Source organism: Pseudoliparis swirei, chromosome 10 (genome assembly GCF_029220125.1).
Source record: "Pseudoliparis swirei isolate HS2019 ecotype Mariana Trench chromosome 10, NWPU_hadal_v1, whole genome shotgun sequence".
In the NCBI taxonomy this organism is placed as follows: domain Eukaryota; kingdom Metazoa; phylum Chordata; class Actinopteri; order Perciformes; family Liparidae; genus Pseudoliparis; species Pseudoliparis swirei.
The window spans coordinates 1,169,222-1,191,721 of NC_079397.1; the positions used below are offsets into that span (position 1 = coordinate 1,169,222).

Consider the following 22,500-nt stretch of genomic DNA (forward strand, 5'->3'; position numbering starts at 1 on the left):
AATAGTGCGCTCAGCCGAACGCACTACTCTCTGCAGAGCCTTCCTGTCCTGAGCGGAGCAGTTGCCAAACCAGGCTGTGATGCTTCCTGTCAGGACGCTCTCTACAGCTCAGAGTAGAAGGACTGAAGGATCCTCTGGGAAACTTTAAATTTCCTCAGCTGCCTGAGGTGGTAGAGGCGCTGCCTTGCCTTTCTCACCAGAGTGTCTGTGTTCGTTGACCATGTCAGATCCTCGGTGATGTGGACTCCCAGGTATTTATACCGCTCACCCTCTCCACAGTAGTCCCGTTAATCCCCAGTGGTGAGTACGTCCTCTGTTGTTGTACCCTCCTAAAGTCCACAATCAGCTCCTTAGTTTTGGTGACATTCATGATGAGGCTGTTGTCCTGGCACCAGGTGACAGATCAGCAACTTCCTCCAGGTAGGCCTTCTCGTCGTTGTCGGAGATCAGGCCCACCACCACTGTGTCATCCATAAACTTGATGATGGTGTTGGAGCTGAACCTGGCCACACAGTCATGTGTGTACAGGGAGTACAGTAGGGGCTGAGGACGCAACCTGGGGGATCCTGTGTTCAGGGTGAGGATTTGGAGTGTGTCTGCCCACCCTGACCACCTGTGGCCTGGCGGTCAGGAAGTCCAGGATCCAAGCACACAGGGGTGTTCAGTCCCAGCTCAATCAGCTTGCCGGCCAGTCTGGAGGGACTATGGTGTTGAAAGCTGAACTATAATCAATGAACAGCAGTCTCACATAGCCCCCTCTGGCTGTCCAGATGAGAGTGTGGTGTGCAGTACCTGGGAGACAGCATCATCCGTGGATCTGTTTGGGCGATAAGCAAACTGCAGCGGGTCCATGGAGGATGGAGGAAGGCGCAGATGTAGTCCTTTATCAGCCTCTCAAAGCATTTCATGACCACCGAGGTGAGGGCCACCGGTCGGTAGTCATTCATACATGCTGGAGAAGCATTCTTGGGCACAGGGACAATAGTGGATCTCTTGAAGCAGGCGGGGACCACGGACTCAGCCAGGGAGAGGTTGAATATTGTGGTGAACACTGGAGCTAGCTGGTTAGCACAGGTCTTCAGTACTCGCCCAGATATGCCATCTGGACCTGCAGCTTTCCTGGTGTTCACCCTCAACAGAGCCCTCCTCACACTGTGCTCGGTCACAGAGTGTGTGTTCATCCCCAGCGGTAGAACTCACCTCGGCTACGCTAACGGTGTTGTTGTTAGCCGGCGAGCTAGCGCTGTTGTTGCTAGCCTCAAACCGTGCATAAAATGAGTTCAGGTCGTCCGCTAGGGATGCGTCGGCACTCACCATAGCGCGGGGTCTGCTCTGGTAGTCTGTGATAGTCCGTAGCCCCTGCCATAGGCGCCTGGTGTCGCGCTGCTCCATCTGTGATTCCACTCTGTCTCGGTACTTCCTCTTGGCTTCCTTCACCGCCCTCCTCAGTCCATAGACCGCTGCCTTGTACTCGTCCATGTTGCCGGATACAAGACCGGAGTTATAGGCAGCAGTACGGGCGTTCACAGCTTCACGGATGGATCTATCAACCCACGGCTTTTGGTTAGGAAAGACCCTAACTTTTACCGTGGGGACGATGGTGTCCGCTAGCGTTGCTATGAGGCTCATTGCTACTTCCGCAAACTCGCTGACGTCACTGGAACTGGATTGGATCATGTCCCAGTCGACGACACGCAGAGCGTCCTGTAGCTCAGCCTCTGATTTGACCCCAGGCTGTTTTTCACTGTGTCAAACATATAAGAAATATCAACTTTTTTATTTATTTAAAGGGCTATTTAGGTAGTCAACAAACAAACATAAAGTACCTCACACTTAAACTTGGGAAGCAATATTAATTCTAATAATTTTCTGGAGGTTTTAATTGCTGGGGTCAAATTGACCCCGAGGGTAAAATATGTTAGTAAATGTAAAGGTAACAGGTAACAGGAGGTTAAACAGAACATTTTTCTCTTGTTTGTCAACCATGAACTCCACCATGATACAATCTAAAGGCCTCTAGTCTTCCTCTAGCAGCTGCTGAGGCAAACTGACTGTGTGTTTTCTTCATGAACTGGGCCGTGATGAAAGGGACGGCGGGACACCGCTGCAAGCTGAAACCTCACCGCCCGGACAGGTGGACAGATTGACAAGTGGCTTTTTGTTGCTCGGTCCCGATGCGCGCGCGGAGCTCTGTGGCGATAAGGCGGAAGATCGATGTTAACGCAACGCGAGACATGACATGCTGCTGTGGAGATACGATCAACAACAGTTTAATAAAAGAACAAAGATGTGCTATAGAGAACATGTCAGGGGCCAATCTCTTTAATGTCATGCGATCTACCGACACTCGCCGCAGGTCGCGATCGACGTGTTGAGACCCTGATCTACAGGAAGTAAAAGTCGTAACAAGGTTTCCGGAGGTGAACCTGCGGAAGGATCATTACCGATGAACAGACCGTCTGCATGAGAGCGGACAGAGTTCAGATTGAAGTGGTGGATTGGAAGCTCATTTTGCGCATGCGTTAAATGCGGGGTTTTTTTAAACTAGTTAAACCTGTAATTTAATTAACTGAGTTAACGCATTATTTTTCACAGCACTAATATAAATATATCTATAAATATATATACACTACCGTTCAAAAGTTTTGGATCACCCAGACAATTTCGTGTTTTCCATGAAAACTCACACTTTTATTTATCAAATGAGTTGCAAAATGTACAGAAAATATAGTCAAGACATTGACAAGGTTAGAAATAATGATTTGTATTTGAAGTATTAATTTTTTTCTTCAAACTTTGCTTTCGTCAAAGAATGCTCCTTTTGCAGCAATGACAGCATTGCAGACCTTTGGCATTCTAGCTGTTAATTTGTTGAGGTAATCTGTTGACATGTCACCCCACGCTTCCTGAAGCACCGCCACAAGTTGGATTGGCTTGATGGGCACTTCTTGCGGACCATACGGTCAAGCTGCTCCCACAACAGCTCAATGGGGTTGAGATCTGGTGACTGGCCACTCCATTACAGACAGCAAGCTGCCTGCTTCTTCCCTCAATAGTTCTTGCACAATGTGGAGGTGTGCTTTGGGTCATTGTCCTGTTGGAGGAGGACATTGGCTCCAATCAAGCGCTGCCCACAGGGTATGGCATGGCGTTGCAAAATGGAGTGATAGCCTTCCTTATTTAAAATCCTTTACCTGGTACAAATCTCCCACTTTCCCAGCACCAAAGCAGCCCCAGACCATCACATGACCTCCACCATGCTTGACAGATGGTGTCAGGCACTCTTCCAGCATCTTTTCACCTGTTCTGTCTCACAAATGTTCTTCTGTGTGATCCAAACACCTCAAACTTGGATTCATCTGTCCAGAACACCTTTTCCAATCTTCCTCTGTCCAATGCCTGTGTTCTTTTGCCCATACCAATCTTTTCTTTTGATTGGCCAGTCTCAGATATGGCTTTTCTTTGCCACTCTGCCTAGAAGGCCAGCATCCGAGTCGCCTCTTCACTGTCGGCGTTGACACTGGCGTTCTCGGTACCATTTAAAGAAGCTGCCAGTTGAGGACCTGTGGCGTCTATTTCTCAAACTAGAGACTCTAATGTACTTGTCTTCTTGCTGAGTTGTGCACGGGCCTCCCACTTCTCTTTCTGCTCTGGTTAGAGCCCGTTTGTGCTGTTCTCTGAAGGAGTAGTACACACCGCTGGAGGACATTTTCAGTTTCTTTGCAATTTCTCATGGAATAGCCTTCATTTCTAAGAACAAGAATAGACTGGCGAGTTTCACATGAAACTTCTTTTTTTCTGGCCATTTTGAGAGTCTTATCGAACCCACAAATGTGATGCTCCAGATAATCAACTAGCTCAAAGGAAGGCCAGTTTTATAGCTTCTCTCATCAGCAAAACAGTTTTCAGCTGTGCTAACATAATTGCACAAGGGTTTTCTTATCATCCATTAGTCTTCTAAGGCGATTAGCAAACACAATGTACCATTAGAACACTGGAGTGATCGTTGATGGAAATGGGCCTCTATACACCTCTGGAGATATGTCATTAGAAACCAGACGTTTCCACCTAGAATAGTCATTTACCACATTAACAATGTATAGAGTGTATTTCTGATTGACTTAATGTTATCTTCATTGAAAAAAACAATGCTTTTCTAAGTGATCCCAAACTTTTGAACGGTAGTGTATATATACAGGACTGTCTCAGAAAATTAGAATATTGTGATAAAGTTCTTTATTTTCTTTTATGCAAATAAAAAAAAAAAAAATGTCTGATTCTCTTCTTTTACAAATCAGCTGAAATATAGCAAGCCTATTATACTTTTAATACTCCTGATTGTGGCTTACAGCAAGAAAAACTAAAATCCTATCTCATAAAATTTTAATATTTCCTCAGACCAAGTAAAAAAAGATTTATAACAGCTGAGTGTTTGTCAAGGCTCAGGAAACCCTTGCAGGTGTTTCGTGTTAATTAGACAATTCAAGTGATTTGTTTAATACCCTACTAGTATACTTTTTCATGATATTCTAATATTTAGATAGGATATTTGAGTTTTCTTAAGCTGTAAGCCATAATCAGCAATAAATCAGAATAAAAGGCTTGTAATATTTCAGTTGATTTGTAATGAATCCAGAATGCATGACATTTTTTTTTTTAATTGCACAAAAAGAAAAATAAAGAACTTCATCACAATATTCTAATTTTCTGAGACAGTCCTGTATATAAATAGATTAAAAATGGATAAACAAGCAGAAACATCGAATATTTGTCTCCACCTGGTGGATAGAATGAGGAACTACACGCCAGAACCATAAAGAAGGAAATCTTTAAAAAGTTTGTCAAGAGTCTTTTGTTGTGTAATGTCCCTCATGAGAGGAGAGGAAACAAGAGGAGAGGACACAAGGATAGAAGAAGGGAAACAATGAGAGAGGAGAGGAGACAAGGAGAGGAAACAAGTTTCTCCACCCACTTGTCCTGACGCTCCTCTGGATTGGCTGGCTCTGGACGGTAGCTCCCCCCTTGGCTCCGCCCCCGCCGATGGTCACCACGGTGAAGTTGTAGCGCCGCCCGGGGAACATGCCGCCCAGCACGCGGCCGGTCAGGAGGGTCCGAGTGACGGACAGGCGGTCCGGAGGAGTCCACTGCAGGCCGAAGCCGTCGTAGTCTCCGGAGGCGGGGCCAGACCACGACAGCTCCATCGTGTGATTGGTCGGGCCTCGTTTGACGGACAGGTGGGTGGGCGGCTCCGGAGCTGCGAGAGGACAACGGCAACATCACGAGCTGTGGACGGTTACTCCTCCACCGCGTCTGCACGTCACTCACCGGTGCGTCCGGATGCAGAGACGTGATTGGTCAGTTCCCCGCTGTGGGTGATGACCTCAGCGCGATACAGCCTACCAGGGACGAGCCCCGAGAACATGTGACTCTCATGCTCCGCCCCCAGCATCTGGGCTCCCAGAGAAGATCCAGAGCCGTCAGAGAGAAGCACCTGAAACCATGAGATCCATGAGGAGAGAGCACGACCCGTACCTGACACGCTCAATCAATGATCAATAAGGACCAATAATCATCAATAAGGACCAATAATGACCAATAATGATCAATAATGACTAATAATGATCAATAATGACCAATCATGACTAATAATGATCAATAATGATCAATAATGACTAATAATGATCAATCATGACTAATAATGATCAATAATGACTAATAATGATCAATAATGACCAATAATGATCAATAATGACTAATAATGACCAATATGATCAATAATGACCAATAATGACTAATAATGACCAATAATGACCAATAATGACTAATAATGATCAATAATGACTAATAATGACCAATAATGATCGATAATGACCAATAATGACCAATAATGACCAATAATGACTAATAATGACCAATAATGATCAATAATGACCAATAATGATCAATAATGACTAATAATGACCAATATGATCAATAATGACCAATAATGACTAATAATGACCAATAATGACCAATAATGACTAATAATGATCAATAATGACCCATAATGACTAATAATGACCAATAATGACCAATAATGACTAATAATGACCAATAATGATCAATAATGACCAATAATGACTAATAATGACCAATAATGACCAATAATGACCAATAATGATCAATAATGACTAATAATGACCAATAATGACTAATAATGATCAATAATGACCAATAATGACTAATAATGACTAATAATGACCAATAATGACCAATAATGACTAATAATGATCAATAATGACTAATAATGACCAATAATGACCAATAATGACTAATAATGACTATTAATGACCAATAATGACTATTAATGATCAATAATGACTAATAATGACCAATAATGATCAATAATGACCTGGTAGTGGCTCCAGCTTCCCTCTCCGGGCCGCCAGCTGACCGACAGTCTGTCCGTCTGTCCTGAACTCTGAACCTCAAGAGACGACACGGCAGACGGCACTGCATGAAGAGGAAGAGGAAGAGGAAGAAGAAGAGAGAAAGAACAGATCATGAAGGCTCTTAAAGTGACAGCAACGTGTTGAAAGCTCTTAAAGTGACAGCAACGTGTTATGGCTCTTAAAGTGACAGTGACGTGTTTAAGGCTCTTAAAGTGACAGCAACGTGTTGAAAGCTCTTAAAGTGACAGCAACGTGTTATGGCTCTTAAAGTGACAGTGACGTGTTTAAGGCTCTTAAAGTGACAGCAACGTGTTGAAAGCTCTTAAAGTGACAGCAACGTGTTATGGCTCTTAAAGTGACAGTGACGTGTTTAAGGCTCTTAAAGTGACAGCAGCGTCTCCTACTGACCCGTTCTGGCCGTCAGTGACGTGTCGCTGCTCATGTCTCGGCTCCAGCTCACGACCCTCAGTCGATACAGACTTCCTGCTCGCAGCCCGGAGAAAACACATCCGTCTGCAGCCGGACCCACTTTCTGCAGGGCCGCCGGCTCCTTCCTGCTGCCGGCAGCCTCCGGCCTGTGATTGGCTGTCGCCTCTTCAACGCCGAAGAGCGACAGGTGGTAGAGGTCGACGTGCCCTTGTGAAGGACGCCAGGAGAAGGCGAGCGAGGAGGTGTTGGACGAGGTGGCGGTCAGGTTGCCGACTGCAGCCGGACCTGAAGCGGTGAACGTAAACCGTGATCGATCGATCGGAAACCGATCGCTCGGCGTAAACGTGACGTCGTGACTCACGGGTTTGTCCCTCGGCGGCGACGCTCGGCGACGCCACGCCGCCGCTGAGCGTGGCCACCTTCACGCCGTACCACCTCCCCGACGTCAGGCCCTCGAAGCGCTCGCTGCGACTCTCTGCGGGGACCGACCGATTGGCCAGGAGGGCGCCGGCCTCGTCCAATAGCTGCAGGCTGTAGCCGTCGTACGCGCCCACGGGCCTCTCCCAGCTCGCCGTCAGGCTGTGGGTGGTGTGGTCGTTATCCGCCTGCAGCGCGGTGACTCTGGCCGGAGCTGGACAAACAAACCCGCCGCCGACCGTCAATATCCACATCCGACGCGGTTCTTCTCTCGATCGATCGATTCTCACCGGTTCTGCCGACGGCCGTGTTGCCGTTGATCAGCTTCCCGCTCAGCGATTGGACGGTGATGGCATAGGCGTGGCCCGGGGTCAGCTCCAGGAAGTCCAGGGAGGAGACGTGTTTCGGGACGGGGCGAGTCTCGATGACGCCGCCGTCCTGGAGACAGGAAGTGACGACGCGAGTCGATCAGTTCACCACCTGATCATCGATCAATCGATCCGTCTCTTCATCTACAGACGGAATCACCAATCACGTGGAATTCCTCTTCATTTAACTCTTCATGGAGTTCCTCAGGGATAAAGTTTAGGGCCCTTTTATTTTTGTACTTTTTTTTTACGCAGACGACACCGTTTTGTTTCTTTAAGTTTCCAGTTACTGAACGAACAAAAGAGCTAAAAATGTTAATCAAACGACGGTTTTAAGTACGATGTTAGATCTTTTACTCGTAGTATTCATACTCTTAAGTCTTTTACATGTATTAACCGTCTGATTTGAATCTGAAATAACTCGTACATAATAATAATAATACAAATACATATTGGTGTTTTTTACGGTTAGAGGGAATCAATCACGTCTATTTTCTCTTCATGGAGTTCCTCAGGGATCAGCATTAGGGCCCTTTTATTTTTGTAGAATTTTTTTTATGAAACGCCTGATTTAACCTGAAATAACTGGTACAAAACGCATGTTGGTGTTTTTCCGGCAGGACTCACCGCGGTGGACAAGGACACGATGTACATGTCCAGGTCTCCGTCTCCAGGAGTCCAGGAGGCCAGCAGCCCCCCCACAGAGTCCGTGAGTCCGGCCTGAGGAGCCAGGTGCAGGTTCCCGACCGCACTGGGACCTGGAGGGCGAGAGTCCGGGTTCAGCAACACAAACCAAACCAAGCGGACTCCAGCTGTGATCCGGTTCTCGCGGCCTCACCGGTCCGGCCCTCGATGAACAGGGCCCTCTGGTTCGGCCCACTGAAGGTCGACACCACGATCTTGTAGAGGCGCCCCGGGGTCAGGGAGGTCAGCCGGTGGCGCCGCGCAGCGCTGCCCAGCGCCACCGGGGGGAAGACGCGAGTGTCGTTGAAGAGGAGGGTTACCTGGAGACGAGGAGGCAAGAGACCAAGGTCACTGAGGACAGAGGAGACGAAGGAGACGAAGGGGACGACTAACTAGAGGTGAGCCAGATGGACTTTCATTCAGGGGAAATATGAACTGAATTTGTACAAACTATATTTAAGTTTAAAAATATTAATAATAATAGTTTAATTAGCTGCGTTTGGGATTTTGGGATATTTGTAATATTTCTGAATACAGTTTATATTTTATTAAATACTTATGGTTACAGTTTAAAGGTTAATAAATACTTCTAATCACAGTTTAAATGTAAATAATGTTTAAAAACTGAAACTAAAAGTCTGAGAAATATAAAGTAAATCTGAAAGAAAGATAAACCGCATGTAGTTATAAAAGGTGTCACGCACCTCGTAGTGGTCCATGTCTCCGGGGGCGGGGCTCCAGGTGACGGACAGCTCACCTGTTCCCGCGCTGCAGAGCGACAGGTTCCCCACAGCCGCGGGAACTGCAGGAAAAAGTATGAATGAATATAATAATAAATATATTAATAATAAATATAAATATAATCCTCACATGTGCGTCCGTCGGTGGAGATGCTGCTGACGTAGTCCCCGCTCCAGGTTTCCACGGTGACGGTGTAGAGTCTGCCCGGCAACAGCGAGGAGAAGACGCACTCGTTGTGTCCGGCGGAGACGCTCTGGTTCTGCAGGACGCTGTTGTTGTAGCGGATCAGAACCACGTAGCGGTCCAGGTCTCCGGCCGCATGGCGCCAGTACACCTGAACACCCGCACACAGAGTCTGACCTCTGAGTCCAGTTCACGGGGATCAATGTTTACTCAAGTTATAAAGTTCACAAACTCACCTTGAGGAAGTCGTCTCTTCCAGAGTGAACAGCGGTCGGGTTCTGAACGGTGACCGGTTCTAAAACAAACAAATATATAAACAAACAAATAGATAAACAAACAAATAAATGAATAGATACATAAATAGATTTTAAAGAATACATAAATACATAAATGATTACATAGATAAATAAATAGCTAAATAAATGAATAAATAAATAGATATATGAATAGAGAAATAAAAAACTCATAGAGAAATAAATTAATGAATAGATAGATATATTAATTGAGAAAGAAAGAAAGAAAAAAAAATTACTCGATGAATAAAGTTAACAAAGTTAACAAAATAAATAACATTTAATTTAAAAAAAAAAAATCTTGTAAACAAACCAAAAAAATTAGACAAAAAAAAGGTTTTAAGAAATGCACATTGAAATTTCAATTTAAATAATAATAATGAATAAAAAAAACACATTAAAAAAAAATGTATAAAAAAATAGATAGATATTAAATTATATCGTTACTACGTCTGAAATAAAGAAGTTACAAAAATATACAAAAATGTAAATAAAGTGTGAAGTCAGACACGAGAAGCTCACGTGTGCGCGCTTGGACCGCGGTGGCGTTCTCCAGGCCGCCGCTCCTCGACACGATGACCACGGCGTACAGGCGGCCGGCGACCAGCGAGCTGAAGGAGCACTCGGGCGGCGAGGAGCGCGACACGGCGAGCGCGTGCACGGTGCGCGGCCCGTCCAGCAGGCGCACCGTGTAGCCGTCCACCACGCCGGCCGCCGGGCGCCACGTCACCCGCAGCACGTCCGACCGGCCGCCATTAGAGGCCGCGACCTCGGAGACCGACGCCGGGGCTGAGGTCGAGAGGTCAAAGGTCAACACTTTGAGATCAGTTTGGGGATTTCATTTAATTGATAAATAATACTAAATTAGAGTAAACAGTTCTGTAAAATAAAATGTTATAACAATACAAATATATTTTATAATTATTATTAGAATACAAAAAAAGTTTTAAAACACATTTACAAATTTGAGAAACTTGGACCAACAGGAGGCTTTTTAAAAGACACTGGGGGCGGGGTTTGTCTTTGTAGTGCTGATTGGTCGGAAAGTGAACACACACACACAAACACACACACACAAACACACTCACACACAAACACACACACAGTCTGTTCTGTAAATAACTAGGACATTATGTGGGAACACAAAAGGTCTAATGTCTTTGTGTGTGTGTGTGTGTGTGTGTGTGTGTGTGTGTGTGTGTGTGTGTGTGTGTGTGTGTGTGTGTGTGTGTGTGTGTGTGCAGGAAGCCTTTGAACTGTTTTTATGTGGAACATTTCAAACATTTCTCCTTCTTGGTATTTAAGCCATTGTTCTAAAAACTCTCTGATGTTATCACATAATTCACTTTTACTGAGACCCCCCCCCCCCCCACACACACACACACACACACCCACACACACACACACACACACACACACCCTCCCACACACACATACCCACACCCACACACACACACACACACCCACACACACACACACACACCCTCCCACACACACACACCACCCACACCACACACCCACACACACACACCACACACACACACACACACACTCACACACACACCCCCACACACACACACACACACCCACACACACACACACACACACACACACTCACACACACACCCCCACACACACACACACACACCCACACACACACACACACACCCACACACACTCACACACACACCTGTCCGTGCCTCCAGCCCGGTGCTCTCGGACTGCAGCTCTCCGCTGACGGTGGCGGCCTGCAGCCTGTAGAGGGCGCCGGGGGTCAAACCGCCGAGCAGCAGAGAAGAAGAAGCGATGGGAACGCTGTGGTTCTGGATCACCACGCTGAGGAGAACAGGAAACCACCCTATCAAAATAAAAGCCTGGCTATGTCGTCCACAGGGAACAGGAAGTGACTATATAAGGACCGAGGAGGAGGAGTTTCTCAGGTGTTGACCTGTCAATCACCTTGTAGCCCCGCCCCCAACGCATACCTCACGTCCCAGAGTAGGAAGGGTACTCGAAGGGCTCACGAGGCGTTCAAGGGTCTGTTTGCTTGTGGTTTAAAACACACCTGTCCTGCAGCAGGGTCAGCGAGACCAAGTCCACGTCTCCAGGTGGTTTCTCCCACGACGCCTGAAGGCACCGGACCCCCGAGCTCCTCAGAGTGATGACACGCAGCGCCATGGGAACTACACACACACACACACAATATTAATTACATGAAAGTTATTATTATTCAGAGTGTATTACAGTCTGCTCCGATGATGTATTAATACCTCTAGGATACATAAATACTTCTAGAGGTGTTTCTCACCTGTCCTCCCCTCCAGGGACACGGAGGTGTTGAGGTTCCCGCTCCTGGTTGTCACGGTGACGGTGTACTTCCTCCCAGGTGTGAGCACGTTGAAGGTGCACTCCCTCATGTTGGGCTCCACCGACCTGGTGTCCACGGTGACCTTACCTGGAACACGTTCAAAATGTTAATTGGATATTCTTTAAGTTTAAAGTGGGAAATTGAGTTAATTCAAGTTGCAAAGTTTCCAAGAAATTAAAAAAATTCTATATTCTGACATTCTTACATATATTTTTATATACATATTTAAATTAATATATATATATAAATAAATAAATATATTTATTTATTTATATATATAAATAAAAAACAATATCCATATTTTTTTATATATATTTATTATTATTATAAATATATATATATTTGTATATATATTTAATTTTTATATATATATTTTTTATTTTTGATTATAAATATATATTCGGTGATTACCGTGGCGGATGGTCAGGAAGTAGCTGTCACGTGACCCGGAGGGGGCGTGGCTCCACATGGCGCTGAGCGAGGTCTCGTCAGCGTGTCGGACGTGGAGATCCGACACGGCGGCCGGAGCTGCAGACGGAACCGCTCAAAAGGTCACTCTGGGTTTCTTCTCATTTATGTTTAAAATATCTCTGCAGTAATATATATTTATGGAGTATATCTCTACACTATATTCCTGTATAGTATATATTTCCGACCTGTCTGCCCCTCACAGCGGCTCTCGGCCGTCCCTCCTCTGCTCTCCACTCTCAGCGCGGCTCGGTAGCGTCTTCCAGGCGTTAGTCGCGTCCCGGGGAAGAGGAAGTCCACGGCCTCTCGGTCCAGAGCGGCGCTGACTAACTGCTGGGAGCCGTCGAAGAGGAGCAGCCTGTAGCTCTCCCACTGGCCAGCGGGGGGCGACCAAGAGAGGAGGAGGCCGCCGGAGGAAGAGGAGGAGGGAGACAGGGAGAGGAAGGACACCGCCGCTGGACCTGGAGACGAGAAGAAGAAGAGATGAAGACGAGATGAAGATGACATGAAGATGAGAAGAAGACGAGAAGATGAAGACGAGAAGAAGACGAGATGAAGAAGACAAGATGAAGACGAGAAGAAGAAGAAATTAAGATGAGAAGAAACGAGAAGAAGAAGACGAGATGAAGACGAGATGAAGATGAGATGAAGAGGAGATGAAGATGAAAAGAAGACGAGATGAAGATGAAAAGAAGACGAGATGAAGACGAGATGAAGATGAAAAGAAGACGAGAAGAAGACGAGAAGAATAAGCGATGAAGACGAAAACTACCTGTCCTGACGGTGAATTCTGATTGGCTCGTGAGCGGGCCGCTCCTGGACGTCACCTCGACCTGATAGGCCGAGCCGGGCGTCAGCTGATCGACGGCGACCTCCGTTACGTTGGGCAAAAGCGTCGCCATCCAGGAAGCCGTCCCATTGGTCGAGAGGGCGACGATGAGGGTGTCCAGGTCGCCGTCGGGCCGTTGCCACGACAACAACAAGCTTGTGCTGTTGCCATGGACGACGGTGAGGTTGGCGACGGGGGCGGGGCCTAAGAAAGAAGATTAGATATCAGATGTATTTCACTCTTCTTCTCCTCCTCCTCCTTCTCTCCTCACCTGTCTGACCGCTCGTCGTCTGGCTGTTCTGCAGCCCTCCGGCCTCCGTAACCATGGTGATGTTGAACAGCCGCCCCGGCGTCAGGTCGGTGAGCGTGTGTTGCGTCGCCGTGCTCTCTAACGTCTGGTTCCTCAGAAGACCTGAAGAAGAAGAAGAAGTCATGTCAATCCACAGGTATAGTCCCTTCTATTATGGAGAACAGGAAGTGCTTCCTATCAAAATAAGAGCACGTGATGTGCGTACCGGTGTGATCCCACAGCTGCAGCCTGAAGCGCTGCGTCCTCCCCGGGCCGGCCTGCCAGGACAGAGCCAGGCTGCTGGAGGTCCTGGAGGTCACAGAGAGGTCGCTGACCGCCGAGGGCCCTGAGGACACACACACACACACAGTCACACACACACACACACAGTCACACACACAGTCACACACACAGTCACACACAGTCACACACACAGTCACACACACACACACAGTCACACACACACACACACACACACACAGTCACACACACACAGTCACACACACACACACACAGTCACACACACAGTCACACACACACACAGTCACACACACACAGTCACACACACACAGTCACACACACACACACACACAGTCACACACAGTCACACACAGTCACACACACACACAGTCACACACACAGTCACACACACACACAGTCACACACACAGTCACACACAGTCACACACACACACAGTCACACAGTCACACACACAGTCACACACACACACACACAGTCACACAGTCACACACACACACACAGTCACACACACAGTCACACAGTCACACACACACAGTCACACACACAGTCACACACACAGTCACACACACACAGTCACACACACAGTCACACACACACACACACACACACACACAGTCACACACACACACACAGTCACACACACAGTCACACACACAGTCACACACACAGTCACACACACACACACACACACACAGTCACACACACAGTCACACACACACACAGTCACACACACACACAGTCACACACACACACACGGTCACACACAGTCACACACACACACAGTCACACACACACAGTCACACACAGTCACACACAGTCACACACACACAGTCACACAGTCAGAAAACAGGCTGATGAAAGCTGAAGAGGTTCTGGTGAACCTGAATGACGTCATCTGGTTTCACCAGAACCCGACCCGTTGGCTCCGATGGAGAAGAACTTTATAGAACCAGACCATCGACTATCAAGGACCAGGACGACCTGGAGGTCTCTAGAGGACCAGGATTACACTGAGGTCTATAGAGGACCAGGACTACACTGAGGTCTATAGAGGACCAGGACTAGACTGAGGTCTATAGAGGACCAGGACTACACTGAGGTCTCTAGAGGACCAGGACTACACTGAGGTCTATAGAGGACCAGGACTACACTGAGGTCTATAGAGGACCAGGACTACACTGAGGTCTATAGAGGACCAGGACTACACTGAGGTCTATAGAGGACCAGGACTACACTGAGGTCTATAGAGGACCAGGACTACACTGAGGTCTATAGAGGACCAGGACTACACTGAGGTCTATAGAGGACCAGGACTACACTGAGGTCTATAGAGGACCAGGACTACACTGAGGTCTATAGAGGACCAGGACTACACTGAGGTCTATAGAGGACCAGGACTACACTGAGGTCTATAGAGGACCAGGACTACACTGAGGTCTATAGAGGACCAGGACTACACTGAGGTCTCTAGAGGACCAGGACTACACTGAGGTCTCTAGAGGACCAGGACTACACTGAGGTCTCTAGAGGACCAGGACTACACTGAGGTCTCTAGAGGACCAGGACTACACTGAGGTCTATAGAGGACCAGGACTACACTGAGGTCTATAGAGGACCAGGACTACACTGAGGTCTCTAGAGGACCAGGACTACACTGAGGTCTATAGAGGACCAGGACTACACTGAGGTCTATAGAGGACCAGGACTACACTGAGGTCTCTAGAGGACCAGGACTACACTGAGGTCTCTAGAGGACCAGGACTACACTGAGGTCTATAGAGGACCAGGACTACACTGAGGTCTATAGAGGACCAGGACTACACTGAGGTCTCTAGAGGACCAGGACTACACTGAGGTCTCTAGAGGACCAGGACTACACTGAGGTCTATAGAGGACCAGGACTACACTGAGGTCTATAGAGGACCAGGACTACACTGAGGTCTCTAGAGGACCAGGACTACACTGAGGTCTCTAGAGGACCAGGACTACACTGAGGTCTATAGAGGACCAGGACTACACTGAGGTCTCTAGAGGACCAGGACTACACTGAGGTCTATAGAGGACCAGGACTACACTGAGGTCTATAGAGGACCAGGACTACACTGAGGTCTATAGAGGACCAGGACTACACTGAGGTCTATAGAGGACCAGGACTACACTGAGGTCTATAGAGGACCAGGACTACACTGAGGTCTATAGAGGACCAGGACTACACTGAGGTCTATAGAGGACCAGGACTACACTGAGGTCTATAGAGGACCAGGACTACACTGAGGTCTCTAGAGGACCAGGACTACACTGAGGTCTATAGAGGACCAGGACTACACTGAGGTCTATAGAGGACCAGGACTACACTGAGGTCTATAGAGGACCAGGACTACACTGAGGTCTATAGAGGACCAGGACTACACTGAGGTCTCTAGAGGACCAGGACTACACTGAGGTCTATAGAGGACCAGGACTACACTGAGGTCTCTAGAGGACCAGGACTACACTGAGGTCTATAGAGGACCAGGACTACACTGAGGTCTCTAGAGGACCAGGACTACACTGAGGTCTCTAGAGGACCAGGACTACACTGAGGTCTCTAGAGGACCAGGACTACACTGAGGTCTATAGAGGACCAGGACTACACTGAGGTCTCTAGAGGACCAGGACTACACTGAGGTCTATAGAGGACCAGGACTACACTGAGGTCTCTAGAGGACCAGGACTACACTGAGGTCTCTAGAGGACCAGGACTACACTGAGGTCTCTAGAGGACCAGGACTACACTGAGGTCTATAGAGGACCAGGACTACACTGAGGTCTCTAGAGGACCAGGACTACACTGAGGTCTCTAGAGGACCAGGACTACACTGAGGTCTATAGAGGACCAGGACTACACTGAGGTCTCTAGAGGACCAGGACTACACTGAGGTCTATAGAGGACCAGGACTACACTGAGGTCTCTAGAGGACCAGGACTACACTGAGGTCTATAGAGGACCAGGACTACACTGAGGTCTATAGAGGACCAGGACTACACTGAGGTCTCTAGAGGACCAGGACTACACTGAGGTCTCTAGAGGACCAGGACTACACTGAGGTCTATAGAGGACCAGGACTACACTGAGGTCTACAGAGGACCAGGACTACACTGAGGTCTATAGAGGACCAGGACTACACTGAGGTCTCTAGAGGACCAGGACTACACTGAGGTCTCTAGAGGACCAGGACTACACTGAGGTCTACAGAGGACCAGGACTACACTGAGGTCTATAGAGGACCAGGACTACACTGAGGTCCCTAGAGGACCAGGACTACACTGAGGTCTATAGAGGACCAGGACTACACTGAGGTCTATAGAGGACCAGGACTACACTGAGGTCTATAGAGGACCAGGACTACACTGAGGTCTCTAGAGGACCAGGACTACACTGAGGTCTCTAGAGGACCAGGACTACACTGAGGTCTATAGAGGACCAGGACTACACTGAGGTCTCTAGAGGACCAGGACTACACTGAGGTCTATAGAGGACCAGGACTACACTGAGGTCTACAGAGGACCAGGTCTACACTGAGGTCTATAGAGGACCAGGACTACACTGAGGTCCCTAGAGGACCAGGACTACACTGAGGTCTCTAGAGGACCAGGACTACACTGAGGTCTCTAGAGGACTAGGACTAAACTGAGGTCTATAGAGGACCAGGACTACACTGAGGTCTCTAGAGGACCAGGACTACACTGAGGTCTCTAGAGGACCAGGACTACACTGAGGTCTATAGAGGACCAGGACTACACTGAGGTCTCTAGAGGACCAGGACTACACTGAGGTCTCTAGAGGACCAGGACTACACTGAGGTCTATAGAGGACCAGGACTACACTGAGGTCTACAGAGGACCAGGTCTACACTGAGGTCTATAGAGGACGCAGAACAGGTGAAAAGATGCTGGAAGAGTGCCTGACACCATCTGTCAAGCATGGTGGAGGTCATGTGATGGTCGGGGGCTGCTTTGGTGCTGGGAAAGTGGGAGATTTGTACCAGGTAAAAGGGATTTTAAATAAGGAAGGCTATCACTCCATTTTCCAACAGGACAATGACCCAAAGCACACCTCCACATTGTGAAGAACTCTTGAGGGAAGAAGCAGGCAGCTTGCTGTCTGTAATGGAGTGGCCAGTCACCAGATCTCAACCCCATGGAGCTGTTGTGGGAGCAGCTTGACCGTATGGTCCTCAAGAAGTGCCCATCAAGCCAATCCAACTGGTGGAGGTGCTTCAGGAAGCGTGGGGTGACATTTCAACAGATTACCTCAACTAATTAACAGCTAGAATGCCAAAGGTCTGCAATGCTGTAATTGCTGCAAAAGGAGCATTCTTTGACAAAAGCAAAGTTTGAAGAAAAGAATTAATACTTCAAATACAAATCATTATTTCTAACCTTGTCAATGTCTTGACTATATTTTCTATACATTTTGCAACTCATTTGATAAATAAAAGTGTGAGTTTTCATGGAAAACACGAAATTGTCTGGGTGATCCAAAACTTTTGAACGGTAGTGTATATATATTTATAGATATATTTATATTAGTGCTGTGAAAAATAACGCGTTAACTCAGTTAATTAAATTACAGGTTTAACTAGTTTTTTTTAAAAACGCATTTAACGCATGCGCAAAATGAGCGTCCAATCCACCACTTCAATCTGAACTCTGTCCGCTCTCATGCAGACGGTCTGTTCATCGGTAATGATCCTTCCGCAGGTTCACCGACGGAAACCTTGTTACGACTTTTACTTCCTGTAGATCAGGGTCTCAACACGTCGATCGCGACCTGCCAGTCGATCGCGGCGTAGTGTCGGTAGATCGCATGACATTAAAGAGATTGGCCCCCTGACATGTTCTCTATAGCACGTCTTTGTTCTTTTATTAAACTAAATACAAATCATTATTTCTAACCTTGTCAATGTCTTGACTATATTTTCTATACATTTTGCAACTCATTTGATAAATAAAAGTGTGAGTTTTCATGGAAAACACGAAATTGTCTGGGTGATCCAAAACTTTTGAACGGTAGTGTATATGTGTATATATATATATATGTGTACACACACATATACGTGTATAAAACATCTCTTATTACCAATACATAGTTAATAAATGCATTACGCTAGTGGTAAAGTGCATTTATTTATTATGCTCATTATATTTATTAATATAATATGAAGCATGATCATGTTGATTTGTATCTTAGTTTCCATGACAACCGAGCCAAGTTCAAGGCTCCAGAGGACGCTTTACTTTAATGACTGTTTTCTATTCTCTGTGCTCTATGCTCTATTCTCTGTGCTCTATGCTATGACTGTTGGGCTATGCTTATGTTAGGGTAGATTTACAAAGCTAACATTAGCGTATGTTAGCATAGCCTCACATAGCCATTAGCTAACATTAGTGTAGCTTTACCAAGCTAACATTAGCGTAGCTTCACTAAGCTAACAATAGTGTAGCTTCACCAGGCTAACATTAGCTGACAATAGCGTAGCTTCACTAAGCTAACATTAGTGTAGCTTCACTAAGCTAACATTAGTGTAGCTTCACTAAGCTAACATTAGCGTAGCTTCACTAAGCTAACTTTAGTGTAGATTTACTAAGCTAACATTAGCGTAGCTTCACTAAGCTAACATTAGCGTAGCGCTCCAAACTCTATTCAGAAAACGAGCATTTTAAAAGTTTTAAAGTGAAGTGAGGCGTGTTTCCTGTTCTGCATCACTACTGAACACTAAGTTATTTCCTCTGTGTATCTTTTGATTGTTGATGACCTCATCACTGACCTGCAGAGGTCACGTGACCCCTGAAGGTCAGAAGATAAGAAAACAAAAACCACAGAACAAGTGTTTGGCATTCCTGAGAAGGTTACAGTCGGGACTCGCCCTGTTTCACACACACACACACACACACACACACACACACACACACACACACACACACACACACACACACACACACACACACACACACACACAGACAGACACACACACAGACACACACACACACACACACACACACACACACACACACACACACACACAGACACACACACACAGACACACACACACACACACACAGACAGACAGACACACACAGACACACACACAGACACACACACACAGACACACACACACACACAGACACACAGACACACACCTTCCAGAGCACACACAGAACAAGACATACACACACACACACACAGACACACACACAGACACACACACACACACACACACAGACACACACACACACACACACACACACACACACACACACACACACACACACACACACACACACACACACACACACACAGACACACACACACACACACACACACACACACACTCACACACACACACACACACACAGACACACAGACACACACACCCTTTCCCAGAGCTTCCAACAGAACAAAGAAACAATGGACAGGACACACTGAACCCACACTCACTCACACTCAAATACACACTGAGGGACACACACTTCTGGAGGCACACTCACACACACACACACACACTCACACTCACACACACACACACACCACACACACACACACACTCACACACACACACTCACACACACACACACACACACACACACACACACACTCACACTCACACACACACACACACACACACACACACACACACACACACACACACACACACACTCACACACACACACACACTCACACACACACTCACACACACACACTCACACACACACACACACACTCACACACACTCACACTCACACACACACACACACACACACACTCACACACACACTCACACACACACACTCACACACACACTCACACACACACACACACACACACACACACACACACACACACACACACACTCACACACACACACTCACACACACACACACACACACTGCCATCAGCGGGCCTTGGGAGGAAGCTGCACGACTTTAACTCTGAGACAAAGAGAGGTCGTGTTTCTGTTACTTCAAAAGACCAGAGGTCAGAGGCCAGAGGTCAGAGGTCAAAGGTCACGGAAACAATAGAGACCAACAGAACACAATGGAACACTTAAGGTGAGAAGAACCTTTACTGTAGTAGAAGTACGTCTAGTTATGTCTGTACTGGTCTAAGTCTGTACTGGTCTAAGTCTATACTGGTCTAAGTCTGAACTGGTCTAAGTCTGGACTGGTCTAAGTCTGTACTGGTCTAAGTCTATACTGGTCTAAGTCTGAACTGGTCTAAGTCTGGACTGGTCTAAGTCTGTACTGGTCTAAGTCTATACTGGTCTAAGTCTGTACTGGTCTAAGTCTGTACTGGTCTAAGTCTGTACTGGTCTAAGTCTGTACTGGTCTAAGTCTATACTGGTCTAAGTCTGAACTGGTCTAAGTCTGGACTGGTCTAAGTCTGTACTGGTCTAAGTCTATACTGGTCTAAGTCTGAACTGGTCTAAGTCTGGACTGGTCTAAGTCTGTACTGGTCTAAGTCTATACTGGTCTAAGTCTGAACTGGTCTAAGTCTGGACTGGTCTAAGTCTGTACTGGTCTAAGTCTGGACTGGTCTAAGTCTGTACTGGTCTAAGTCTGGACTGGTCTAAGTCTGTACTGGTCTAAGTCTATACTGGTCTAAGTCTGGACTGGTCTAAGTCTGTACTGGTCTAAGTCTGGACTGGTCTAAGTCTATACTGGTCTAAGTCTGGACTGGTCTAAGTCTGTACTGGTCTAAGTCTGGACTGGTCTAAGTCTATACTGGTCTAAGTCTGGACTGGTCTAAGTCTATACTGGTCTAAGTCTGGACTGGTCTAAGTCTGTACTGGTCTAAGTCTGGACTGGTCTAAGTCTGTACTGGTCTAAGTCTGGACTGGTCTAAGTCTATACTGGTCTAAGTCTGGACTGGTCTAAGTCTATACTGGTCTACGTCTATACTGGTCTAAGTCTGTACTGGTCTAAGTCTGGACTGGTCTACGTCTGTACTGGTCTAAGTCTGTACTGGTCTAAGTCTGTACTGGTCTAAGTCTGTACTGGTCTAAGTCTGGACTGGTCTACGTCTGTACTGGTCTAAGTCTGTACTGGTCTAAGTCTGTACTGGTCTAAGTCTGGACTGGTCTACGTCTGTACTGGTCTAAGTCTGTACTGGTCTAAGTCTATACTGGTCTAAGTCTGTACTGGTCTAAGTCTGGACTGGTCTACGTCTGTACTGGTCTAAGTCTGTACTGGTCTAAGTCTGTACTGGTCTAAGTCTGGACTGGTCTACGTCTGTACTGGTCTAAGTCTGTACTGGTCTAAGTCTGTACTGGTCTAAGTCTATACTGGTCTAAGTCTGTACTGGTCTAAGTCTGGACTGGTCTACGTCTGTACTGGTCTAAGTCTGTACTGGTCTAAGTCTGTACTGGTCTAAGTCTGGACTGGTCTACGTCTGTACTGGTCTAAGTCTGTACTGGTCTAAGTCTGTACTGGTCTAAGTCTATACTGGTCTAAGTCTGTACTGGTCTAAGTCTGGACTGGTCTACGTCTGTACTGGTCTAAGTCTGTAATGGTCTAAGTCTGGACTGGTCTACGTCTGTACTGGTCTAAGTCTGTACTGGTCTAAGTCTATACTGGTCTAAGTCTGTACTGGTCTAAGTCTGGACTGGTCTAAGTCTGTACTGGTCTAAGTCTGGACTGGTCTACGTCTGTACTGGTCTAAGTCTATACTGGTCTAAGTCTGTACTGGTCTAAGTGTGT

General features: G+C 46.8%; 1 protein-coding gene across 2 annotated transcripts in view; it reads right to left on the reverse strand.

The window, feature by feature from the left end:
- The window catches only part of ptprb (protein tyrosine phosphatase receptor type b), a 33,352-nt gene that overhangs the window by 8,439 nt on the left and 2,413 nt on the right, over positions 1-22,500 (reverse strand). For both annotated transcript variants that reach the window (XM_056424578.1, XM_056424579.1), the window contains 20 exons: positions 13,727-13,846; positions 13,483-13,623; positions 13,155-13,415; positions 12,571-12,843; positions 12,326-12,442; positions 11,855-12,001; positions 11,612-11,729; positions 11,237-11,382; positions 10,069-10,335; positions 9,490-9,548; positions 9,200-9,404; positions 9,034-9,131; positions 8,484-8,649; positions 8,273-8,403; positions 7,568-7,715; positions 7,222-7,491; positions 6,840-7,145; positions 6,392-6,492; positions 5,326-5,491; positions 4,973-5,254 (listed from right to left, as the gene is read on the reverse strand). In XM_056424578.1, coding sequence (XP_056280553.1) covers positions 4,973-5,254; positions 5,326-5,491; positions 6,392-6,492; positions 6,840-7,145; positions 7,222-7,491; positions 7,568-7,715; positions 8,273-8,403; positions 8,484-8,649; positions 9,034-9,131; positions 9,200-9,404; positions 9,490-9,548; positions 10,069-10,335; positions 11,237-11,382; positions 11,612-11,729; positions 11,855-12,001; positions 12,326-12,442; positions 12,571-12,843; positions 13,155-13,415; positions 13,483-13,623; positions 13,727-13,846 — 3,522 coding nt within the window. The remainder of the gene's footprint in view (positions 1-4,972; positions 5,255-5,325; positions 5,492-6,391; positions 6,493-6,839; positions 7,146-7,221; positions 7,492-7,567; positions 7,716-8,272; positions 8,404-8,483; positions 8,650-9,033; positions 9,132-9,199; positions 9,405-9,489; positions 9,549-10,068; positions 10,336-11,236; positions 11,383-11,611; positions 11,730-11,854; positions 12,002-12,325; positions 12,443-12,570; positions 12,844-13,154; positions 13,416-13,482; positions 13,624-13,726; positions 13,847-22,500) is intronic.